The 25,996-nt window shown below is 36.0% G+C and overlaps 1 protein-coding gene across 11 annotated transcripts in view; it reads right to left on the reverse strand.

Moving 5' to 3' along the window:
- LOC149064689 (uncharacterized) overlaps positions 1 to 25,996 on the reverse strand; it is a 209,366-nt gene that overhangs the window by 40,180 nt on the left and 143,190 nt on the right. For 3 of the 11 annotated variants that reach the window (XM_089255117.1, XM_089255120.1, XM_089255111.1), the window contains exons 1-4: positions 15,496 to 15,743; positions 13,363 to 13,473; positions 11,047 to 11,212; positions 35 to 232 (exon numbers count right to left, since the gene is read on the reverse strand). In XM_089255117.1, coding sequence (XP_089111243.1) covers positions 35 to 232; positions 11,047 to 11,212; positions 13,363 to 13,473; positions 15,496 to 15,616 — 596 coding nt within the window. In that variant the 5' untranslated portion in view covers positions 15,617 to 15,743. Of the gene's footprint in view, positions 1 to 34; positions 233 to 11,046; positions 11,213 to 13,362; positions 13,474 to 15,495; positions 15,771 to 25,996 lie in introns of those variants that run through there. The other 8 variants (XM_089255114.1, XM_089255113.1, XM_089255121.1 and 5 more) reach the window with 6 other exon arrangements.

A 25,996-nucleotide genomic window follows, 5' to 3' on the forward strand; every position in this document is an offset into this window, starting at 1 on the left:
ATAACCGCTTCGATTGATTATAAACACTTCTCACCTATTGATGGAACTGACGGATGGAATGTTATCCTGATCGCAGATGCCATCCGCTAATAGCCTATCTCTAATCTCCCAAGCGAACATCGTCGGGTTCTGTTTTTTATAATTGGCAATCGCGTCCACAACTTTCGGTGTTGCCACCTTCGGTTTGCTTCCACCTATAACACCAGGTTTTATGGAACCGGTCTCGTAGTACCTGAAATAATAGTAGAAAAATAGTATAATAATGATTATGATTTACATAAAAACAACTGTATCTCTTAACATACGATTTGATGAATTAATTATTCTCCACTGAAGGAAAGTGGCACAAAGTGAGGCATAACGAAATGTTACCGATTTGAAACACTTTTAATTTTTAACAATACCGAAACTAACAAGGTGTTTAGGTGAGGGCTAACTGGAGGAGGGGGGGGGGGAACTGCTCCGGTGGTCAAAAATTTAGGGGTGGCAATTTTAGATGGGAACAAAGAACACCTTTATAAAATTATTGAATTTTAAAGTTATAGGGGCGGAAAAATAATGAGTTGCCCCGGGCGGTAAAAATCCTAGTTACGACCCTGGTTTACGTAGAGAAGAAGAGCAAAAGAATTTCACACAGTACAGCTTTGTATATTCGGTCCTGAAGATTGAAGGAGTAATACATGAGAAAATGAACTTTACCCATTTTGTTACGACAGGGCCATAAGTAGAGGGGGCAGGGCGCGGGGGGAGCAACTACTCCGGGTGGCAGTTTTAGATGGGAACATTAAATAATTAGGGAATTTTAAAGCTGTCGGAGCGGCACAATAATGTTTGCCCCAGGCGGCTGAATCATATTTGCTCCGGACGGTAAAAATCCTAGTTACGGCATCTGTTACGATATTACAGATTTGATCGCTAATAATTTTGGACATCACTAAGCTATCATAAATAAGCAAGGCATCCAATTATAGGGGATCGAAAGTTCTAATAGTAAGCCTACAATATAGGTCTCATGGGGTCAGAAAATAGAAAGGGCCATTAATTCACGAGCCATTTTAGGAGACAATTTACGGAACATTGCAGTGACTTTGGTGTTATGAGATTTTTTTTTATATAAAAATATGCCCCTTTTTTTCCTGGTATTTTAAACTGATCTTCTTGAATTTTTATTCCTCACCGAAATCAAGGATTAAGACTCTATTTCCATAACTTAACTTCCATTATGAAAAAAAAAAAATAATGATTACATTTATAGTGTTAATACATTTAAGCGCAGTGGATTCACATGTAATTTACGAAAAAAACCATTTTGTTTGACAAGTTATGATAAAATGTTTGGTTTTTTTGACAAAAAATGTATAATTATAATTTATTTCAGTCACGTAAATATCCATCTTTAATTACAGTGTAAATATTCATCTCACATATTTTTGGCAAGCCAAATGTTTTTTTTCCCCGTGAATATTCTTATCCACTGCTATTTGCAGAAGCGCTTCATTCCCCGACCATTAGTGATTTTTCAGTGACAACTTGCACTGAGGTGGGGGGGGGGGGTGGTCTTTAATTGGGTCTTCAATACATGGCCCGCGAGGCCACGTGTGGGACCGTAAGCTCCAGCCTAATTTTTTTTAAGGAACCGATTGATTTTTAAACTTCGATCTTTTTTTATGGTGATGGTGATTAAACAGTGGTTACTCTACATTGGCATCCTCCCAATGTAACTTTAATTAGGGATTAGAACTTGCTTGTGGTTGAAATTGCACCATCATCTAGTACAGGTAAGTCCCACGTGTTTAAGTAACTAGCGCAGTTCCACAAAAAATTATGTTAGTTTTGATTTTAAAATTAGACCTAACTAAATCAACCTAAATCTAAATTAAATTAAATGTAATTGGGACTTTTAGGACACAGGGGAAACAAGTAAAAAAATTTTTTATTTTATTTTAATAACTAGACAACCTCTTTGCAATATGAATGACGTGGCTGAGGAATACACGTTATATGGATACTTTTACCCAATTTGCTTCTAGGATCAACGGTTCGCGAGTTATTCCAGGATAAAGGGACTTTCCTATGCACCCAGTAGGTACATCAAGGGTGCTCAACCTTTAGGAGAATGCGGGTCGCTTCATTGATTTGAAAACGTGTCGCGGGCCACTAAACTCGTACGGAAATGTGCAGTGGGTCACTTGAGTGATTTGTCAATTTGCCGCGGGCCACTTGAGTGGATGTGGAACTGTACCACGGGACAGTTGAGTGATCCGTAAATGCACCACGGGAAGCTCAAATGTTCTGGAACTGTGCCATGGGTCACTCAAGTGCTCTTTAAACATGTCGCAGGTAACTTAAGCGGATTTGTGCTATAGCCCGACTTACGTGCTCTGCAAATGCGCCACAGAGCGTTCGAGTGATTTGTAAATGTGCCACGGGTCACCTGATTGATTATTAAATGTGCTGGTTACTTCATTTTTACAAAATTAAGTTTGAGGTCACAGGCCACATCAGATAATTCCGAGGACGGCATTTGGCCCGCGGGCTATATGCTGTACATCGCATTGCGTGCACAGATACTTTTCTACGGGAACTCTTTTCGCGGGAAGGAGAGGAACACCCAACAACCCCTATAGATAAGATCTTATCTATAGGGGGGTGTTGGAACACCTCAACGGAGATTGTGCACCCCTGTGTATCGGAACGAATCGTGATAAAAAAAAAAAAATCGTATAATTAAGAGATACGTATAAATGTTTCAACCGTATCATGATCAACATGAAATATATCATTCAAACGGGTATTATGCATAGAAAAGGGCAACGAGAAGCACGTCCTCAAGAGAGAGACAAGTAAAAAAAAAAAGTATTCGCGAATCATTTTCTCACGAATAGCGATTTGCTTCTGCAACATTCTTGAGAGTATGTTAAACTCTTAAGAAAAAAAGAGAGAAGACAAACTCATTCCTTTGGGGGTTATTACATGTGTGTACATGATCAGAGAGAAGAAATATACGCACGCTGTCATCGAAAAAAAGCAAAAAGAAATAACAAACAAGTTTTTGTCATAGAATTTTCTCCAACAGGAGAGAAAGAATTCGTCTTCAACTCCACCCACAACAACTCTTTTCTATGCTTCTCTCCTTGTTTTGTTTCTGGTATGGCACGCGTCCTATGTATGAATGCTCGAGTATTATTATACCATCGTTTTTAACCTTCTCCATCTTGTTCTTCACGATCCGTCCATCTTGGATTGTTATTGTGGTTTTTTTTTTCTGCTGTTGTTGTTGTTCTTATTATTATCATTCTCTTCAGAGAGTCTTTTCATCCTCTCTTTTTTTCTTTTTAATACTCCCACCACAGCTTGTTATGTGGACTAAACCAAGTGCCATGTTGTTGTTGTTCTTTTTAAGAAGGTGTATCCATGCTCCAGCGGTTTTTGGAGCGAACTTGCTTCTAGAACAAAGGGCCAAAACCATTTCGTAAGAAAAAAGAACCCTGTATGGGGAAAAAAAAAAGGACTTGCTATGGTAGATTATAGGAGCTTGTCACTTGGTTGTTTGGTTATGATTCGCTTTTTAATCCTTTTGGGTGGAAAGAAGAGTTGGAGGTTTTTTTCATCTTGGGTTTCCCCCCCTTTCTCTGTATATCTGTTGTTGTAGAGGACAATGAATTAATAGGTCAGTTTCTGTTGTCTATTAAGTGTGCTGATTAAATTGTGCCTTGGCTGGTGGCACACGTGAGTGGCTCTCCAGACACCTCGGTGTGATAAAAAAGGATGAGCTGATTTTGAGTTTGATTGGCTAATAAGTAGATGCTTCGAGGCGAGACGTGTTTGTTTGACGGACGATCTTTGATGTTTGTCCATTGAAGGGAAATTTCGCACTTTGTTGAGGAGGGATCGGGATATGTGTGATATTAGGTCACTGGTAGTGAATGATGAAATTTAAATTTTTGGGGGGGGGGGGAAATATTTGTTTCATGAATTTTATTTTTTTTTTAAATTCCATCAATTGTTTTATAGGAACTTTATTTTTTTTTCATCAATTTTTTGCCATTATGAATTTAATTTTTTTTCATCAATTTTTTTCCATGGATTTTTATTTTTTCATAATTTTTCCCAATAATTTATATTTTTTGCATCAATGTTTTTCCATAAATTTTATAACTTTTCTTTAATTTTTTTTTAGGAATTTCATTTTTTTATATTAATTTTTTTCCTTGAATTTCATTTTTTTATATTAATTTTTTTCCTTGAATTTCATTTTTTGAGATGAATATTTTTCATATTCTTTGGTTAATTATATTTTTTCGTGTATTGCATTTTTTGTGCATTGACACATCTGTTTTTTATGAATTTTATTTTTCTAATATTTTTATTTATAGAAACTTTATTTTTGTAACTTACATTTTTATTTTTCATAAATTTTTTTCACGTGAGTTTTATTTTTTTATACGAGTTTGATTTTTGTACATGAATTCCAGCTTCTTACGCGAATATTTAATTACTTTTTACAAGACTTTTTTCTTAACAGTTATATTCAAATTAAAATTTATGATTCTTGAGATGCATTCTTAAAATAATCAAAATTTTGGGTCCTGTAAAGAAGTCTTCCCATTTTTTCCCCATGAAATAATAAAAGAAAATCATGTTCAAAATGAACCCAGGTGATCTAAATTTTTCACTATTCCGAACAGATCCTTATTCCAATTTATATTAGCGAGATTTTTCTGTAGTTGCCTATTATAAATCACACATCTCCTACTCCCTTGTTCACTTCAAATATTGCTCGACTCTTCAGCCCAATTTTACTCTCATGAGACATCGATCATCTCAGACAAGCCTAAGATTTTTAATTAGACTTATATGAGTTCCAGCATGTTCTAGAGGTTCTTTTCCACTCACAGAAAGGGTGCTCTTGACTAGAGAACTGATTGGAGACCCGTGCTCTAAATACGTGTAGTCCTATACCTTAATGGCTGTAGACCAATCAACCAAGGTAATTAATCACTGCTAGCAGCACGCTATCTAGCAACCGTCAGCTCGAGCCAAGTTGTTTTTTTTTTCTTCAAATACGTCAACGGCCATTTCTTAAATCACGCATGTTATTGTCCCATCTTGTTAATCCAATTTCTCAAAAACTTAAAACAATCAATCCTTCATGCCGAGTCCTAAAAATATTACAAAAAGAAAACGTAACCTATAAAACACGGAGGGACTTTGTGTATTTTTGTTTTTATTTTATTTTTTAATGTGTATGTGTTATACTACTGTGTGTGACAGTCACAAATAGCTCACATCATCTTTTTTAAATTTTTCCTTTTGACTACCGCGAGGCAGCAGCAGCAGCAGTAGAACCACAAAGTCGAGAAGCGAGCAAGCACACAGACAGAAATAAGACTTGAACAAGTTGCCGCTCAGCGTAACGTGGAAAAAGAGAATTCCCATTTGTCTTAGCGCTGGCATTCTTGAAAACACTCCTACTCGTTTAGGTCCTGGCAGGAGATGAATGGGACACATTGTGTCCAGAAAGTATCTGATGCACGCTTTCTTCCCTCTTGAATATCTTTCGGGGATACGCGGGTTCGAAGAGAAGCTACACAGAAAGAGTTTGGCTCTCTGTTGGCGTCTTTTTTTTTCCTTCTCAATTCAGAATTATTACATTTCTATCCAGATGCTTTCTTTGTTGGATACCTTACATCTTGGAATTTGCCGCATTTGTGTGTGTGTGTGTGTGATCATCGTCACAAACTCTTAATTGATGAAGGTTGCGGCTCAAATTTGTGTGTGCGTGTGTGGCTTATTTCTTTTGTATCGGCAATGATTGATGTTGAGATGGATACCAAATGATGCTCCAGTGAAGAAAAAAAAATAGTTGGCATATGTGGAATTTAATAGAGATTAAAAGTATCGCCATTGTTCATTTGCTTGCTCCCCTATTAAGTTGTATAGTGATTAGTGCAATTATAATTAGCTTTAACCCCTTTTTTCCGCGGCACCGTTTGAGAACGAGATTAAAATTTCAAATCCGGCACTTTTGGCTGATCTCGTGTGGTACTACTCTAATTGATTAATTACTCAAACTGTTGGAAATAACATTATCATTCTTTATCATTAACCCACTAATGAAATATTTTGTGGTATTTTGGCTGACCTCAAAGTATCATAATTAATAAAAATGTTGTAAATCGCTCGACTATTTATTACTTCTTTTCTTGACCCTTTAGGGGCAAAGCAAAAATTCCTAAAACCCCCTTCGAAATGTTTGTTTAAGCAATATTATAAGAAAACTATCATTAAAATATAAGAATATCAATGTATTAGCGAACATCCAAACTCCTCGTTGAATTCTAATTGGAAGCGCTGCAACATCCGCCCTATAGTCTGAATCTGTCACCTAACGCTGTTTGTTCGGCCCTTCAAAAACACCCCCGAAAGAACGGAAATCTGTCTCCGACGCTACCTGAGTTGGAGGTCACTATAGAGTTTCTCAACCCATGATCCACGGACGTGCTCAGTTTGCATGGGATAGATGGTCTGCAGGATTTGAACATTTTATTCCAACTGAGGGGAAAAAAAGGAAGTGTTCGAGGAAAGAAATTCGGCCTACTTAACTACATCTGAAGAACCAGATACACCCAGGTTCCCATCACTTATCCTTTTTCGAAGGCTCACATACTATTACTTAACCGTAAATGCACCTCATGCGCATTCAGCTGCGGAATTTCGAACAAATCGGTACATGCCGGAACGCGTTGTGTGCGCATGTATATGTGAAACCCTAACGTATTTAAGCTGTCAGAATTGTCGTAAAGTAAAGTTGATAAATGCTTGAATTTTTCCTGCTATGCAAGTATCATATTTAAGGTCTAGCTGCTCTCTGGGGAGATACTTTCTCAAATGGCCGACCAGCTCAAAAGTTGGAAAAACCGCAGAAAACCAACTTCAATCGACGATCACTGTGCCGCTAATAGGGCTCGGACCTGGATCCTCGCTATTGAAAGTCCAGCATGATGCCCACAAAGCCCACATGCTATTATTTAGTGGTCTTTCGAATTATATCAAAAATTTCAGTGGTCTTTGTGTTGGAAAAGGTTGGATACGCTCCTATGGACGATTGACTGCTGTTACAGCCCAAGGCCTTCTTTGAGAAGGACTTTGGACACTTGGATCTCTGGTCCCAAAAGGCAGTAACTCCTAACTACAACGTATATTCCAACGTCAGGCACGCGCTCTAATTTAATCAAAAACTCTCTTACATTCATTAAAAAACTGAAAATATCAAATATCTCCCCGAATTCCAACGTTGTTTTAATTATGACAAATTGACAAATTAATTTCAAGATATGCACTAAGGCATACACGTCATCTACCTGAACGCATTCCTAATCTCAACAGCGATTTTTCATACTTCAGACACATGAAAAAACCAACGATGCGTTGGTGGGCAATTTACGAACTTGTGCCTTCTCACCCCTTTACGTACGCACCCAAAAAGAAATTCCAGACTGATTTCGAACATTTGCGACTGTCTGTATATCAGTGTAACATATTAGAGACACTGTGACAGATGCGCTTAAACAATCTATTTCTTAAAAAAAAAATCACCACCACCTACGGCGCCATGGCCAGCGTAGGCGTCCCGTGTATGTTTAAATGAGACTTTTTTTTTTTTCCATCTCCCCTTTGGAAGAGATGAGAAACCCTCGCTCTCTCGCTCTCTCTCTCTCTCTGTCTCACTCTGTCTTTGAATATGTCTCACGGACTCGATCTTGGCTTAACTTCTGGATGGTATCATATTGCTTTTGAGAGAAGGAAAAAGTACCGGCAAAAACACACACACACACACATACACACGGGGAAAAAAACGGAGCCACTGACAAAAACGTCTGCCACGGAAGCCCTTTTACTCTCACATATATACACACAACACACACACACACAGGGCCGCCCGCCCTGCGAATGAACAATTTTTCAAAACGACATCTTGCAGAGGGTGTCTTAATGACTTTAGGAAGAAGCCCTTTCCAAAGAAATTAGTGTATGAGAGACGGCAAAGGAGAGAGGAGGAAAAAATAAGTATGTATAAAGTTTACACGACAATTCAAAATTGTTACAAGCACCGCGCGAATGAGTTCTCCTAGCAAATGAGATAGAAGGGGAAAAAAAACACGATTTTTTTTTCTGTAACATCAACAGATGAATTTGCGGGTTACGGTCCCAACATAGAATCGTCATCTTGAACTTCACGCTAAAATATCGTTTCAAAAAAAAAACCCCGTCAAATGGTTTTTTTTTAAATATGAACTCAGAGCCGGCCTTTCCCTTTCGCATGGTCTAGTCAAGATCTTAAACTTTTGACGTGCAAACAGGTCAGTAGTTAAAACATGCAGTGATAATCAAATTAAGAGACTTTCTGAATTAATATGTATTATACAGGATGTGCTGTAAGTGCTAATGCGGCCTGTATTTCATCAACCGTCTGTCGTAGAAGTACGATTCCAGTTTAAAAATTGCTCAAAAGGCGTTGAAAAATTGCACTGTTCCAGTTTTGAGAGTGAAAATGCAGTGTGCGATAAAATAAGAAAGAAATCTAAATTTTTATACGGTTCCCTCCCAAAAATAACTTCCAATTAAAAAGTTGTTGCACTGTCTCTCCTGATGCCAATAAAGAAAATTCCAAGTTTTCAAGTACAATATTCGCTGAGATATTCTAATTTGAAAAGTTGAAAAAGAAGCATTGTTCGTTAGATTTTGCGGTTCTTTCGTAACTTTTTTCCGATTTTTGAATTCAAAAATATGTCAGCGAATACTGCACTTAGAAACATGGAATTTTTTTTCTGTTGGTCTCAGTAGATACAGGGCAACAACTTTCTAATTCGAAATTAAAGAACGAGGGGCCACATACAAATTTAGATTTTATTTTCTATTCTGTGACACTGTGTTTTCTCTCTCAAAACTGGTTCGGGGTAATTTTAGAACGCCTTTTGTGTATTCCATTTTTTTAAATTGGAATCATATTCTACGACGGACGGTTGATGGGATAAAGGTCTCATCAGCACTTACAAAACATTGTATATATATGCCGAGGTGAACTTTTGAAGAAAAGTTGTTTCCTCCACGCGGAATCGAACTCAGGACCTCTTGAAACTGAACCGAGAAAAAATCATTCATCTCTACTGCCACAACCTGGAGGCCAATCGTTGAAGTTAAGGGAGACCTCAATGTGTCACTACTCAGCAAATAAAGCTGGGCGAACACCGGTTAGACAAGACAAGACAGCTTTAGACAAGCGTATTCATTTCTGTTTGCATTGATTTGTATGACGCGACGTTTCAATTTGTCTAACTAACCGGTGTGCGCTACGCCATACAAATCAACGAGAACAACAATAGCTAAGCTTGTCTGAAGCTGTCTTGTCTAGTCCTGTAACCTGTATGCTGGGCGTATACCGGTTACACGACTTACACTGCGCGTGTGTTAAGGGAAGAACGGTCACATGTCTCTGAGGTATGATGGTCATTGTGCTTGCCCGGCTTGCAAGAAGTCCTGGGTTCGGTTCCCGGTGGAGACAAAAAACTTTTCTTGCCAAGTTCACCTGTCCATAATATCCAGAAAGTCTCTTGATTTGACGTATCGGGGGAGGAGAAAAAAATCAACCATCTCTATGCAGTAAAAAATATTCATCTATGGGCTGTTTGGAATGTGTTGTAAGTACACATGCGGCGTTTTATGCTTCATTAGCTCATGCAAATTTATAGTATTCAGGCCATATAGCCCCTTGGTGGTCCTGGAATATTCTAATGAGGCCACAGATGAAATATTCAAGTGGAAGAGTACGGGCGAGAAATATGGGGGAAAAATGAATAATTCCATAATCCAGTAGAACTGCCCGTAGAACCAGGGTTATCTTAATGCCTGTCCGGGGGGGGGGGGGCTACTCATGTTCATAGAGACGGGGTTAGGGAATCCTTATATTTGATAAGATCTGATCTGGTACTATGAAGATAAATACTTTCGAGAGAGTTAATATGTGAGCTGTTACTTCTCCAGCTAAGTAAGGAGCGCCCACAGAACTTCACTTAGCTTGGTGGTGAATAATGTTGAGACAGCCCTTTACAGAACTTCAGATGGGAAGCTCACTGTGAATTCTAGCCCAATGATCTGGCCAGATCGACTTCGTTTTAAATGTTCTTGTTTACTACAAATCCATGCAAAAAAAAAAAAAAATTATTAATTCAATAACTAGAAAGGGTCTCGAGAACGCCCCCCCCCCTCCCCCTGTGGATTATGCGCAGGAAATTCTGTGTAATAACTTGAACGGAATAGAATTGGCTTAAATTTTTTTGAAGACAGCAAAAGGATTATTAAGGACAGTAATATCCGTTTGAGCAAAAACTAATTGCGCAAAGTTGGGATTATAAAAATTTGGATTAATAGGGTTTATATTTTTTTACCCTCTCAGAAACAATGACTAGATATCTCTCTTCATCAAAAGACTCTTAGTTTAGAATTTACAAAACAAATTATTTTTTTAAAATTGATTTCTCAATGAAAAACATTTTCCTATTCCCTTTACTTTGTACCAGATGAAAATCGGAAGAAAGCCTACTTCATAAAATAAAGAAATGACATTTTACATGGGTTGAATATTAATTAAAAACGACACATATAGGAGGCCTACATATATTTACCGTGTTTCTGAGGAAGGAAAATAAATACTAGGCTGTATTGAATCCCGGTCGCGTTGTGAAAAAATTATCATGCTAGTGAAAAAATAGGTGCATATGCTTATGGGTAGATTCATCGTAAAGCGATACCACGACTCAGAACCTTCACCTACAAGCCCCACAAAAATCATTAATCGAAGGAACCCCATCCCATTGTTATCTCTATGTACGGTCTCATCATGCTGTTAAGATTGTTCTGTGCATGAGTTGGTTTTCTTTTTTAACTGTTTGGATTGTGTGAGCCGAGTTCGATTAATAGAGTTCTATTGCAATCAGATTTTGATGAATGGAGGCAAAAAAATTATGAAAGAAAAATTATCCTTACCTTCCGAGGATCTTGGAAACACACCCGTGTGAAACCCTCAACTGCCTTGATATGTCGCAAGGTCTGACCCCTTGATGAGCTAATTCGACTATCCTTTGCCGGACCATGTCCGGTAAGGGCCTGCCATTGACGAACACTCCACCTAATTGGTTGACGCCTCCGTGACCTGAAACGCAATAAAAAACATGCGATTGCACTATAAATAATTTAAGTATTCAGAAGAAAAATTTTATGATTGGTAAATTATAGATTATAGATATTAATTAAATATATTAAATATATTAAAGATATCAATTAAATATATTAAAGATATCAATTAAATATATTAAATATATTAAAGATATTAATTAAATATATTAAATATATTAAAGATATCAATTAAATATCTATAAATTTATTTATATAAATATTTATTCTCTGATTATATGCAGTAATAAATGCATATTGAATATGTGCATAAAAGAAGGATTACACAAGTTATACTTATTGTACATAAAGAATTCATTATAATTTATAGTGTATAAAGTTATAATAAATTACAAGATATCTTTTAATCGAATGTCATTTCACTTTGGCAATCTTTCGCTGCTACTGGGACTTAGGATTTAGAGCTGATTCCGATCAGCAAAGAATTCAGACATAGGGTACCTTAAGAAGATTTAGGGTCCGGACCCAACGATTTTCAAGGACCGTTTTGCCAATTATAAAATTGGAGACATATATGTTCCGATGAAACCATTCAATTCTACGATACATTCAATAATAATTTTGAAAAAATCCCGTTTGACACGGGCTCCGTTGGCTAATATGTTGTCCGCCACAACAGGGCTCAAAACTATTAAATTAAATCTGGTGGGTCATCTCAAACTCATTCCACAAAATAATTCAGAAAAATGATTAAATAATGGGATGGTTATTATTGAAGACAAAAAATAAATATAATTTTAAAAAAATCCAAAAATCAATATTTAATATATATTAAAAACTAATAAATTTTGCATAAATAATTAATACAAATAGAAAAAATAGTATAATTAATTAAAATTTGAAGATCAATATAAAGAAAGTTAAAAATCAATGTTAAAAATATTTTATAAAGAAATAAAGAAAAAAAATACATATTATATATATATATATATTTATTTATTTATTTAAAAGAAATTAAGAATCATTATTCAAATTAAGATGCAATTTCTGAAAGAAATTATGAATCAATTTTTTAAAAGAAATGAAATTAAGAATTAGCATTTGAAAAAAATTGAGACAGAACTAATATTTGAGAGAAATTAAAAGCCAATGTTCAAAAGAAATTACATGAATTAACATTTGAAAGAAATTATAATAACCAACGTTTGAAAGAAATTTAAATCGATACTAAATTTAACTCACTGCTAAATTAAAATTACTGTTTATAAAAGAAATTATAATATTTATGAGAGAACTTGATCAATATTTATGAGAGAACTTGATCAATATTTATGAGAGAACTTGATCAATATTTATGAGAGAACTTGATCAATATTTATGAGAGAACTTGATCAATATTTATGAGAGAACTTGATCAATATTTATGAGAGAACTTGATCAATATTTATGAGAGAACTTGATCAATATTTATGAGAGAACTTGATCAATATTTAAAATAAATTGATCAATGTTTAAAAGAAAATTAAAATCAATGTTTAAAAGAAAATTAAAATCAATGTTTAAAAGAAAATTAAAATCAATGTTTAAAAGAAAATTAAAATCAATGTTTAAAAGAAAATTAAAATCAATGTTTAAAAGAAAAATTAATATTTAATGTTTGAAAAAGAATCAAAACTCACGTTTAAAAGAAAGTTAAAGAACGATATTAAAAAAAAATCGAAATCAATTTAAAAGATGTAAAGTCCAGTGTTTAAAAAAAAAATCAAATATTTAAAAATATATATATATTTGTAGAGAATAATTATTATATAACTGTATTTTTCACAGAAATAATCGAAAATTCAGTTAAATATGCAAATTAACGGAATTTTTCAAAATAACTTTAAAATTTGATAGTTCAGAAAATTTTACACAAAAGACACATGCAAATGACTGAGAATGCAATTGAAATGAAAACCTCAGCATCAGTAGGTCTCATATTTAGTGAGAGAGAAAGAGAGAAAATTGCTTTTCTAGAACATATCACAGCCAATATTTGGACACATCAGATTTTTTTTTTCGAAGTAAATATCTATAATCAGGAGAATAATCAAAATGAATATATAATATGCACAGTGTTTATATATGACATGTATATAATAAATGATATATGTATTGTTGGACACTTACTGGACGAGTGGGACTGTGACGTCACATGAGACCTGACTGATTTCGGAGGTTCACCCAAGACTCCGAGATTCTGTTCCAGATCCAAGGAGGGCAAATAATTAAGACTTGAATCTGCAACGAATCCCAGTTTGAATATGTTAATTGGAATATCACACAAATATGATTAATTATTTATAAATAATACAAAGCATGCAGAACATCATTTTTTGGTAATCATAAATGTACGATTCATCATAAATGGCAGTGATGAATCTCCCCCAAATCATTAATTTCATGTCACACACATATATATTTTGAATTAACAAAAATTTCAAAACTTCAGATCATTAGCGATCAGAGATTCTGATCGTTACAGATCCAGAATTTAGATTTGCACATGTCTGAAACTCTGTCCATTAGAGATCCAGAATTTAGATTCATTAGGTCCGAAATTGAAACAGGTCAAAAAATTCGGTCTTTGTCTATAGGAAGGCATTTCATATCATTAAAGATCCAGAACTTAGATCAATAAAGGGTGGAAATTCAGATGAAAGATGCAATTCTATCAGATTTTGGAATCCAAAATTCAGATTAATAAAAATTGAATATTCAGATAAGACGTAATTCAATCCAAAATTCAAGTCAATAAAAGTTGAAAATTCAGATGACTAGATGTAATCCAATCCAAATTCAGATTTAAAAAAAAAAGAACCTTATTCAATCGCAGTTCAGAATCCGAAATTCAGATCAATAAAGGCTTGAAATTCAGATGAGTAGATGTAATTCAATCCAAATTCATAAAGAAAAGACGCGATTCAATCCAAAATCAGATAAAAAGACGTAATTTAATCAAAATTCAGAATCAGATTTCAGACCAATAAAGGTTGGAAATTCAGATGAGTGGATGAAATTAAATCTAAATTCAGAGAAAAAGACGTAATTCAATCGAAATCCAGATCTACTTATCTGAATAAGTAGAGGTATTTAAACCTACCTTCAGAAAAGTAGAGACAAGTAAATAAAAAATCAGAGTCCGAAAATCAGGCAACTAGTACCAAATTAAATAAAAAAATTCGGATAAGTAGAACAGTGATCAAAATCCAAATTCAGAATCTAATATTAAGATTGCTGAACATTGAAAATTCAGATTACCAAAGGTTAGAAAATCAGATATCAGATCAGTCAAAAATCAGACTAAGGATTCGAAAGTTCAGATATTCCAATGTTAAATCAAATTATTATAGTGATAAACGATCCGAAATATATACGAGTTGGAAACAAAAAAAACCCGTCGAATAATCATCACCAAACTTATCCTCAACTGATCACAATACCACAATCAATCAATCAATATCCTCTGATCAAATGACAAACAAAAGCAAATCAGATTGATTAAATCACTCTAATATGATCGAAACCAATTAGGTCAGTGCACGAAGCTTTGGTGCGTCCGTGGGATCGTATTCTATCCCATCCGCTCAAGGTTTTGAGCTTCGTTGTTGATCCGATCGTGATAAAAGAAAACGATCGGAAACGATCAAAATACAAATGACCTAATGAGAGGAAACCCCTTAAGAATATAATCAGAGCCGTAATTGAATGTCAAACGATATTCAAATGAGGTTTTTTTTTCTTTTAAAACCATTTTTCACTGTGAAAAAAAAAAATTCAGTGAAAAAAGAATAGATTCTCCGAATGAATACAAAAAAAATATATCAATAAATGTTTCTTTTGGTTCTTCAAAATGCTCGTCGAAGCGTTGAACTAATCAAAGACAAGAAACCGAATCGAAATGCGTGTCAATTTCATAATGACAGTGGTGGTCGGAATAATGAGTCTCCGCATCTTGTTACATCTTCTTATAAATCGAATCCCTTCACTTAATCACCAACGATTATTGCCACGATGACCCACACACACACACACATCGCCGCCTCGTGATGACCACAAAACGCAACGAGTAGACATTTCGCACTCCACAGAACCGACCGAATGATTGACCCCCTTTTGTTTTTCGGTGCAATCATGAAGCTCATGTTTCACGTCACGCATTTCCGTACAGTCCACTGATCACGAACAACCCACTGGTCACTCATAATAGACATTGGATACACACACACTTTTTTTTTACCGCCTTAAAATTTAAAAACTTACTCTTACAAGCATAATATTCCATCATAGTTGCTCCATATCGATACGCCGTCGATAAGTCCATTGGCCCGGAATAATAGTGGGACGAACCCATCGGTTTCGGGGTCATTAAAAAATCCGGCATTGAGAGATATTTTAATTAAATTAAAGAAAAATTAATTTTTATCACAATTTTTTCCAACACTGACGACGACTGCAGAACGATGACACGCACGCATCGTCGTAAACATCCCCGAAACACGGTTTGTTTGGTGTCTCCAGCCGGGACACCAAAACCGCGACATCATGGACAATGTGGAGGGGGGGGGTGTCCATTTTCTGGGCGGGCTCGGGAATGGCACCCGGCACCCAATCACTCGTAACTTCACCGGGGGGAGGTGAAGATTCCCCCCCTCGTTTCGTAGGGATACCCATAACGCACCTCCGACCCGATTGGTTAGGATAAGCACCACGTGAATAGATGACGTCCTTAAAATAAGGACGGGCCATTGCCAAGATTTAGGATGAGCGAAATGGTTGGCGCAAACGGATAAAAACCAAAAATAAAATTAAACTTTTCTTGAGAAGGGATGACTGTGAAAAAAGAATGTCGTGTGTGTGTTGTGTGTGTGTGTTTTTTCACCCACGATGAGAATAAGAATGATCATTCATTCGATCTTAGCACGTTTAATGAAAGAGTTATTCGGTGTCGACACATTCTTGTTGCCATCCGGCAATTGATAGAGATTCTGAAATTCATTCGGAATACCATGATGATGGAGAAGGAAAACTCTGTGTCATCTTCTGCTCTGGTAATGATAATCCCGTGACAGCATCATCAATCTAAGATGGTTAACGAAATATTCATTGGGGGGAAAAAAGAAATATTCAGATTTGATTTAGAGCAGTGTTATTTTAACATTTCTTTTTGCCCATGGTTCCATTCGGACACTTTTCTTTTCACGGCCAAACTGTCTTAGGGGTCATTCAAGTATTACGTAAGCAGATTTTGAGCCACTTTTGACCCCCTCCCCCTTGTCAGCAAAACACTGATACCCCCCCCCCCCCGGGCCTTCAGCAAAATTTCAGCAGCTTAGAATATTTCATATCTTCAATGATGTAAACAACCTTCAAACACCCCCCCCCCCGATGCTCACGTAATACTTGAATGACCCCTTAGCTACAATGACCAATTAAGGGTAAAATACACAGTTTTCCTTTATTTTACTGTTAGCTATTAACAAAATCTTGCTTAGCAAAGATATGTGAGTAGTTGTTTTCATCAATTTTCTTTCCATTTCCTCAATTTGATGCGATTTTATAAATCTCTGAATACTTGAATGACCCCTTATCCAGCCTCCCATCTCCCGCTTATCATTCAGGAGCGAGGCTCTTTTTTTAGATACTGAACTGATTTACTGAGTAAATTTGGAGCGAAAAATTTTGTATGGTTGGTCTCTGGCTTAGAGTTCAGTGAGCGTTCAGTGTTTCTATGCAGGGCCATCTCAACATCATGAGCCCCCCCCCCCTCCCCGACGAAGTGATGGTGTGGGGGCTCTGAACTTGCTGAAAGTAACAGCTTACAAATCATAGTATCATACATCATCGTGGGATGAAGATAGCATGCACATGAACCCCCTCTCCCCCAGGCCATGCCCGGATGTGTCCATGCATAAGGATGCTCTAGTTCTGCTGGATTATGAAATAAGAGAGTGTCATACTCCCCCACCAACCTTTTCACTCAAAATATTTATTTATTTCAATATGAATTTTTTTTCGCTCATCTCTGTGGGCTCTTTAACGGCCTGTCGGGCCTCTTCTTCCACTTGATTCCCACCCGTGGCCTTTATCCCAGGACTCCGAGGGTATATTCGTGGGTCAGAAACATACAGGGTGTCCTGTAAGTGCTAATGTGGCCTTTAGGGGCCATTCAAGTATTACGTCAGCAGATTTTTTAAGCCATTTTCGACCCCCCCCCCGTCAGCAAAACACTGAACCCCCCCCCCTCATGTCAGCAAAACTTCGTCTGCAATTTAGAATATTTCATATCTTTGAAAAGGGTGGTTGACGACGTAAGCAACCTTCAAACCCCGCCCCCTCCCCTCTTGTCATCAAAAGTCAGCAAATCCGAAAACCCCCTCCTCCCCTAGATGCTGACGTAATACTTGAATGACCCCCTTATCTCATCAACCGTCCGTCATAGAGGCATAGTTTCAATTTAAAAAATGCTCAGAGATTAACCTATGCCAGTTTTGAGAGTGAAAATACAGTGTGTAAACAAAGGGGAAAAAAATCTAAATTTTTATACGGTCCCCTTGTTCTCTAACTTCCAATTAGAAAGTTATTGCCCTGTCTCTTCTGAGGCAAAATAAATAAATAAAGTTTCCAAGTGCACTATTCGGAGAGATATTTGAATTCAAAAATGGGAGAAATGCTGGGAAAAGACAGCATAAAAATGAAAGAAAGGAGCGTTGTGTTCGTGTTAGTTTTTTTGCGGTTCTTTCATAACATTTCTCTGACATATAAATTCAAAAATATCTTAGCACTTAGAAACATGGGATATTTTTCTGTTGGTCTCAGGAGATACAGGGCAACAACTTTCCAATAGGAAGTTAGAGGATAAGGGGACCGTATTAAAATTTAGATTTTTTTTCATTTTGTTACAGACTATTTTCACTCTCAAAGCTGGAACAGGGTAATTTTTGAACGACTTTTGAGCATTTTTTAAATTGAAACTATACCTGTATGACGCGACGGTTGGTGAGATGAAGGCCGCATTAGCACTTACAGGACACATTGTATATTATAAAGTGGTCACAAGAATAATTGAATGAATTTTAATGAGCTTCAAAAATTTGATTTAATAATAATGTCCAAAATTTCTGTAGTAATATTTAACAGCCGCATTCTTCATCTACTTCTGTACATTTTTATTGCTATAGTACCTATACATCTTTTGCTTAAACTATATGTTTTTTAGATCATATAGCCAACATCAGAAAAAAATCCATATAGGCCTATAACTCTACTTCAGCACACACCAACTCCGGTCACATCGCAACACTTCAATTTACTGCCGTTATAGAGTTGGACTGGAAATGATGGCATCATCTCAAGCTCGTTCGGGAAAATATGTTGTTATTCTTCCCCCTGGATCAAACCTGGAACCTGACGCCACGCTCACCACGATCTTACCACCATGCCACTTGCTCGGGTAGTAATGTGCAAGTTTGAGTGGTAATTTAGGGGCTTTTCTTCGATTATTGTTACCATTAAAGAACCCATTTAAGCGACGTTGCATTCGATTCATCCTGAGGATTTATGGAACACCGTCGATACCAAAATACCACAGCTGATTCATGCCGAGCCTTCTTCTCCAACAGGATTTGGAGAATCTTTAACGTGCTTAATTAAATGCGACAGAAACCCCCTGAAATTCAAAGGACCATCACTAATTTGGATTAAAAAGATTAAAATGGAAGCGGAATGGTTACAAATGGAATCCCGTGAATGCATCTCTCATTTATATGACTTATGGCCATGCCCCCACAAGGCTGGGGCTGACAGGGCTCTCTCTCTCTCTCTCCAGCCCGGGAACCCAGGACGACACTTATCATTTTTTTTTGTTTTTTCATGCAATAAATTCACTACATTGGGGGCCCGCGAAACAACTGTCATGAATGCCCGCAAAAGATCCCAGCCTAAGGGCCCTGCTGCAGGATGGATGTGGGGGCCACTCTTATGGCTTCAGTTTAGAAATTTATTCCTACATATATTTTAATATTAACATCATTTATTTGGCGTTTTTACTCCAAGTCTTCAAGACACCGATATAGTCTTCAATTCTTCATTCCACTCAAAATTAAAATCCTGATAATATTTCCTATCTAATACAGGTTGCATAGCTAACAGCACGCACCGCATTTTACTGACGAACCGTTGATCTTAGAGAGGCATAACTTGCAATTATAAAGAAGTATCAAAATAACGCGGTGGAACTCAGATACGCCATTCATGTTGGAAGGAGTAGTATTGGTGGAAAAACTGCGTGAATGAGGGCAAAAAGTATTTTCCGTTAGTTTTTGCTGGTTGTTTTTCTTCAACTTTCTCCGTTTTTTGAGTTCAAATATCTGTGAAAATATTGCGTGGAATTTGTTTTTTGTTCCCCCTCTGGAGAAAGAGGTGTAACAACTTTCTAATTGGGGGTTTTCTTAGCACAGGGTAACCGTATAAAAGTTGATTTTATTTTATTTTAATAACTCTACAAACCCTTACAACATGAATGACGTATGTGAGTTCTACACGTTATTCGGATACTTTTTATAATTGCAAGTATGCCTCTCTAAGGTCAACGGTTCGCAAGTAAAATGCGGTGCTTGCTGTTAACTATGTACGCTCTATATTCGGGGCTTACTAGATAGCTAAGCCCGAAATGTGTTTTGATTGAATGAATAGCATTATTTTATCTTTTATCTCAAGAAAATGTTTTCAAGTAATTAAATTTTGTGGGTATGTTTTTCCTCAAGAACGATTTTTATGCAACGGAATTATGAAATGTAGTTGAATCCAAAAAATTATTGTAATATTTTCTTTAAGGTTTTTTTTTCTGGCAGGGGGAGTCATTCTTAAAGAAGTTCCATTGCGATTTCCGCATTTATACGACGTTTTGGAGCGGTCTCTTGAACGTCTTAATAACGGGGTATAGGCAGGTAATGTGCCGTGTATTACAAGAGATAGCCCAATCTGTCATATAATCGAGCTTTTTCAAGGAGCAATCGCACCTCTGGATCCGCGCACGGAATTATCTGAGATTTTTAGGATACCATGAGAAAAATCCAAGGGTATATTTTCGAGGGAGGCAGAAAAAAAAACAACAACAACGGAACACATAGATGCTGCGCATCAACTCCTCGTCCTCCTACTCGAGTCCTAATTCAGTTTGTACGTTATATATATTGGGTAGCTATTTAAAGGGGACGGGTTCGAGAAAAATGATGTAACACGAAACTCACAAAACAAAATGAGAGAAGTGTTCTTGTGCAGAGAATAAGAAAGTTTTAAAATAAAATAAAACTAAAGGGCAAGAAAGAGAGAGAGAGAGAGAGAGGAGAGTGAAAGCAATGAAGACAATCGGTTAAAAATAATCGTCAACGCGTAGTGTTCAAAGGCGATTTTTATTTTCTGTTCAACCTCGTCTCCTTTTCGAAGCGAAAAAAGAGTTTCTTCTCCTATTTTTTAAGAAAAAAAAAACCTTTTTTTTTTTGGAAAAAAGACGGAGGGAAATCAGTCTTTTTCGGCATCATACGATACTCCATCATCTTGTGGTGCTTTCTTGTCGTTTGTGAAGAAACTTCCGCCGCCTTATAGTAGTACACACACACACTCTCTCTCTCTCTCTTCTGTGTGTTTCTTAACCTTGAAGGTAGTGTTTAGTGTATACTATAGCTGCTTCTGTGCCTATCACAACTCCATCTAAGAGAACACTACCACACAACACTCGTGTGCCCGATCTCTTATAAAAACTCTACCAGAGCTTTTTTTTTTTTCTAACGTTCCCAACTTGTCGGCTTCTAAATTGAGAGGCACCCGGTGATGAAAGAAAAATAAGAATTAGATAAAGAGTATGTTTTTTGTGTGTATATGGGTAAGAAACGTATGAAAGCAAATAATGTCGTCTTACGTGATCTTATTTATTTATTTATTTATATTTTTTTACGCTGATGAAGTGGATCCACTGATTTTAGGTCTTCCTCACACAGGGAGACTTGAATCGACCTCCAGTAGCTTTGAGAACAGGAGGCTGGGAAAACTGGACGACTCTGGTTCGACCGGACGGCTAGTTCTCCCTAGTAAACATATGATCCAAAACGCAGATTGAAAAAAATCCAGAATTTAGATTAGTACCAAAATTCACATATGCCTACTAATGAACCAGAATTTAGATTAATTCGGTCTGAAACTGAAAAGGGTAAAAAATTCAGATAGTAGAGATGTAAAATGCAGAATAGGCCTACTGTAGGTGGACATTTTAGATCACTAGAGATCCAGAATTTAGGTTAATAAAGGTTGAAAATTTTCAGATGAGAGATGTAGCCTAATTCGACTCATATGGAGTAGAAACACGTGAAAGAAAATAATGTCTTCTTAGGTGATCTTATTTATTTTGTTTTCGACACTGATGAAGTGGATCTATTGCTTCCAGGTTCTCATCGGACGGGGATACTCAAATCCATCTCCAGTAGCTTCAGGTCCAGGAGACTGGGAAACCTGGACGGCTCGAGTTTCCAGTTCTCCCTCACACGAAATTCGCTACAACCAAATTCGGATCTAAAGAAATCCAGAATTCAGATAAGCATAGATCCGAAATTAAAATGTCTGCTAATGAACAAGAATTCAGATTAATTCGGTCCAAAACTGAAAAAGATGCAAAATCCAAATACTTAGAGATGTGAAAATGCAGGTTACTATAAGTAGACATTTTAGATCACTAATGATCCAGGATTTAGATCAATGAAGGTTTGAAATTTAGATGAGGCATAATTCAATCCAAATTCTGAATTCATTTCAACAACAATTGAGAATTCCGATACGAAAGCGCAATTTAATCAAAAAATTCTATATCCAAAATTCAGATAAATAAAAATGAAAATTCAGATAAGAATCGCATTCAGTGGAAATGGAGACCAATAAAGGTTGAAAATTCAGAAAAGAAAAAATATGTATTTTTCGTCTTGAAAAAATTTTCAGAATCGGTGGAAGAAAGGATTTCAGAGTTAATGAGGGATATTCAGAATTGGCCAAAGAAATAATTTCGGAATTAATGAGAAAATAATTTCAAAATCAAAGAGAGAAAACCATTTAAAAGACAAAGAAATAAACAACTTGAAGAGAGAAGATAATTTCAGAATTGATAAAGGGAAAAATTTCAGAATTGATAAAGGGAAAAATTTCAGAATTGATAAAAGGAAAAATTTCAGAATTGATAAAAGGAAAAATTTCAGAATTCAGAATTGATGAATATATTTCAAAATCAATGGAAAATTTTTAGAATTAATGGAAGAATTTTGGAATTAATGAAAGGATTTTAGAATTAATGAAAAAGAATTTCGGAATTAATGAAAGAAAGAATTTCGGAATTAATGAAAGAAAGAATTTCGGAATTAATGAAAGAAAGAATTTCGGAATTAATGAAAGAAAGAATTTCGGAATTAATGAAAGAAAGAATTTCGGAATTAATGAAAGAAAGAATTTCGGAATTAATGAAAGAAAGAATTTCGGAATTGAAATTTTTATTACGTGATATTCATGATTTCTCAAGAGATCTGTATGATTTGCCTCGTGAATTTGTTATTGTTAGCAGACATCTAAGCCCTAGCGGGCGAAAGGAAGAGGAAAAAAAGAATTTTTTTTAGAATTAATGAAAAATAATAATTTCAGAATTAATGAAATAATTTCTGAGTAAATGAAATGATGAGAGTAAATGAAATGATGAGAGTAAATCTGAGTAATGAATTTCTCAGTTAATGAAAAATAATAATTTCAGTATTAAGGAAAAAGTTTCTGAATTAATGGAGAACAATAATTTCAAAATAAATGAAACACTTCGGGATTACAAAAAAATAAATAAATAAAATAATTTTAGAAATTGATGAAAGAATTTCAGAATTGATGAATGAACTTTAGAACTGATGAGAGACATTCACAGAATTGAAAAAGAAAGTAAAATAAAATTCATCATTAAAGAATTTTCGAATCATGCAAATTCAGAACTAATGAAAGAAAATAATTTCTGAAATAATTCGGGAACTGCGACCGTTGCCACACACTTCAATAATACACCACTGGTCTAATTCTAAAGCACAGTGTACTCGTACATCCCAATAAAGCTGGTTATATACTGCAACTTGGAGTATATGTACGTGTGGTACATACATAAAAACCACTCAAAACTGGAAGCACGTACCCTGACAAAAGAGGAGAGAAGAAAAAGAGTGGCTTATACTCTTCTCTTGTGTTATTATTATTACATATACCCTGTATTTATTCTCTTCCCCCCCCCCCTTTATATAATAAGAGTCCTTTTCTTAAAGGAGAAGAAAAATGTCCGCCACCTTCTGTTGAGTTTTTGTGACTCCTGTTAAGGAGTCGGTAGCAAACAACACCTTCACACACTCACACAACAAAAGGCCAGCTTCCTTCTATTGTGGGGCCCCTATTGAAAAGGCTACTGTACTATACTGTGTACAGCAACATGCAGTTCGAAGAAGGGCGATGGAGTGACTTGACTGCACATGTATCCAGGCATTTGATGGGAAATAAACTACTTTGGAATAGAGTTTGTGTCAAGTATTTTCTCTATGGGGGCCCCCATCTCTCTCTCCAGTTCTTTTCTTCGGATTTTGAGGGGGTACACGAGGGGTTAAGGGTACTTGTACTTCCTCCTCCCCATTGACTTTTATACAGGAAGAATGCGTAAAACGTTTATATTCAGTGGGTCCCACAGAATATTCACTTTCGATTATTCTGGAAGTCTGATTTTTTCTTTCAGAGCAACTCTTTATTTCTCAGAAAGCTGCCCCCCCCCCCACCGTGATAGCAAGGCCGTCTTGTGAACGCGTCATAGAGTCCCATGGGTGAAATTATGTTCTGGGGGCCCTACGTTGGTCGAAATACCCGGCTACATATTTACATACATTCTCTCGAAAATTATAATATCAAGCCTTATTGTTACGGGGCTTCCTATCCAGATGAGGGCCCCTGGTTATTGCCAAGATGATCCCATATGTTAAGACGGCTATTGTTTACGCATAGGCTTATCATGGGCCATCCCGGGGGGGGGGGGTTCTTATAATGTGATTTGGTGCCATGATTTTCGAGAGTAAATATAATTACGTAATAAGTGTGTAAAATGTGTAATAAGTGTGTAAAGTAATAAGTGTAAGTGTGTGAAATAATAAGGGTAAATGTGTAAATATCCATAGAGAAATTTTTCCTGCTAGGTAAAGGCACCTAGAAAAATTACTTTATCGGGGGGCAGGAACGCCATGATGCTATAAAGAAGACTGCCATGACCCTCACATAGGACCCCTAGACCGGGATCTATACGGACCTCAAGGCCACATTTTTTTACGGACTTTAAATCACACTATAAATTCACATTATATACAGTGGATCCCGCTTATAACGGTTTTCAAAAAATCGTTATGAAAAAAGTTGTAAGCGAGAAAATGCTTTTTGAACGGGAAATCTTCACGAGAATTTGCTAGACTTGGAACCACGAAAATAAATCGTACCAAGCGGGAATCATCCCTCACCCATGGGCTAGAAGCCGATCAGCCTTGCCCTTAGGGGTGGACATGAAGACGGCACTGCTCAATAGAGGATAATTAATATACACTGAAACCTATCAATAAGAGACGCCCATACATGGGACTAGACGTCCTAGAATAAGTGCCCCTTATTCAGAGGTAGTTCTTATTGGAAGGAACACTGATTATGACGTCCATCCTGTAAATAGAAGTAAGTGTTTCTTGAACAGAGGCTTTTGACAATATGTATTTAATTTAAAAAAAATTGACCCTTTACAAAGAGGACTCTTCTGAGAGTTCCTTTATAAGGACTCATTGTAAAAATATGAAATGATAACTTTTAAAAAATTAAACTGGTATGGGCCCCATGATAACTATCATGAGGCCTCCAAAATAAAGCGGGTTGGCTGGACTTTAAACCGAGGCTGATGAAGGGAATCCAGTGCTTATAGACCCTCCTCATACGGGGATACTCAAGCCGATCCCCAGTAGCTTGGATAGCAGGATTGGACGACTCGAGTTACCAGTTCTCCCTTACATAGCAGTACTAAGAAAATTTCAAAAGCCGGGTGACTGAGTACGAATGGCTCAGCTTTGAGCTCGATACCTTCACCAGATTAGAAGAACATTGCTGTCCTGATGAATGTTGGAGCACCGAGGCTGGAAGATTACCTGGGACCACCCGAGATCCAAAAAAAAAAAAAATAAAAAAATTGGAGAGACATCTCTCTAAAAAAGTATACATAATTTCATGAAAATTAAGACAGAAAGAATGAGAGATATTGAAAATTTTGAACTTTTTAGGATTGATGAAAGAATGAGCATCGGAACAACTAATGAAACAATTTCAGAATTAATGGGCGAATTTCAGAATAAAAATAAAAGAAATAATTTCAGAATTAATAAAAGAAATAATTTCAGAATTAATAAAAGAAATAATTTCAGAATTAATAAAAGAAATAATTTCAGAATTAATAAAATAAATAATTTCAGAATAAAAATAAAAGAAATAATTTCAGAATTAATAAAAGAAATAATTTCAGAATTAATAAAAGAAATAATTTCAGAATAAAAATAAAAGAAATAATTTCAGAATTAATAAAAGAAATAATTTCAGAATTAATAAAAGAAATAATTTCAGAATTAATAAAAGAAATAATTTCAGAATTAATAAAAGAAATAATTTCAGAATTAATAAAAGAAATAATTTCAGAATT

Source organism: Pholcus phalangioides, unplaced genomic scaffold (assembly GCF_987345545.1).
Source record: "Pholcus phalangioides strain wild (caught in Gottingen) unplaced genomic scaffold, Ppha-v1.0 ptg000042l_1, whole genome shotgun sequence".
Lineage (NCBI taxonomy): Eukaryota > Metazoa > Arthropoda > Arachnida > Araneae > Pholcidae > Pholcus > Pholcus phalangioides.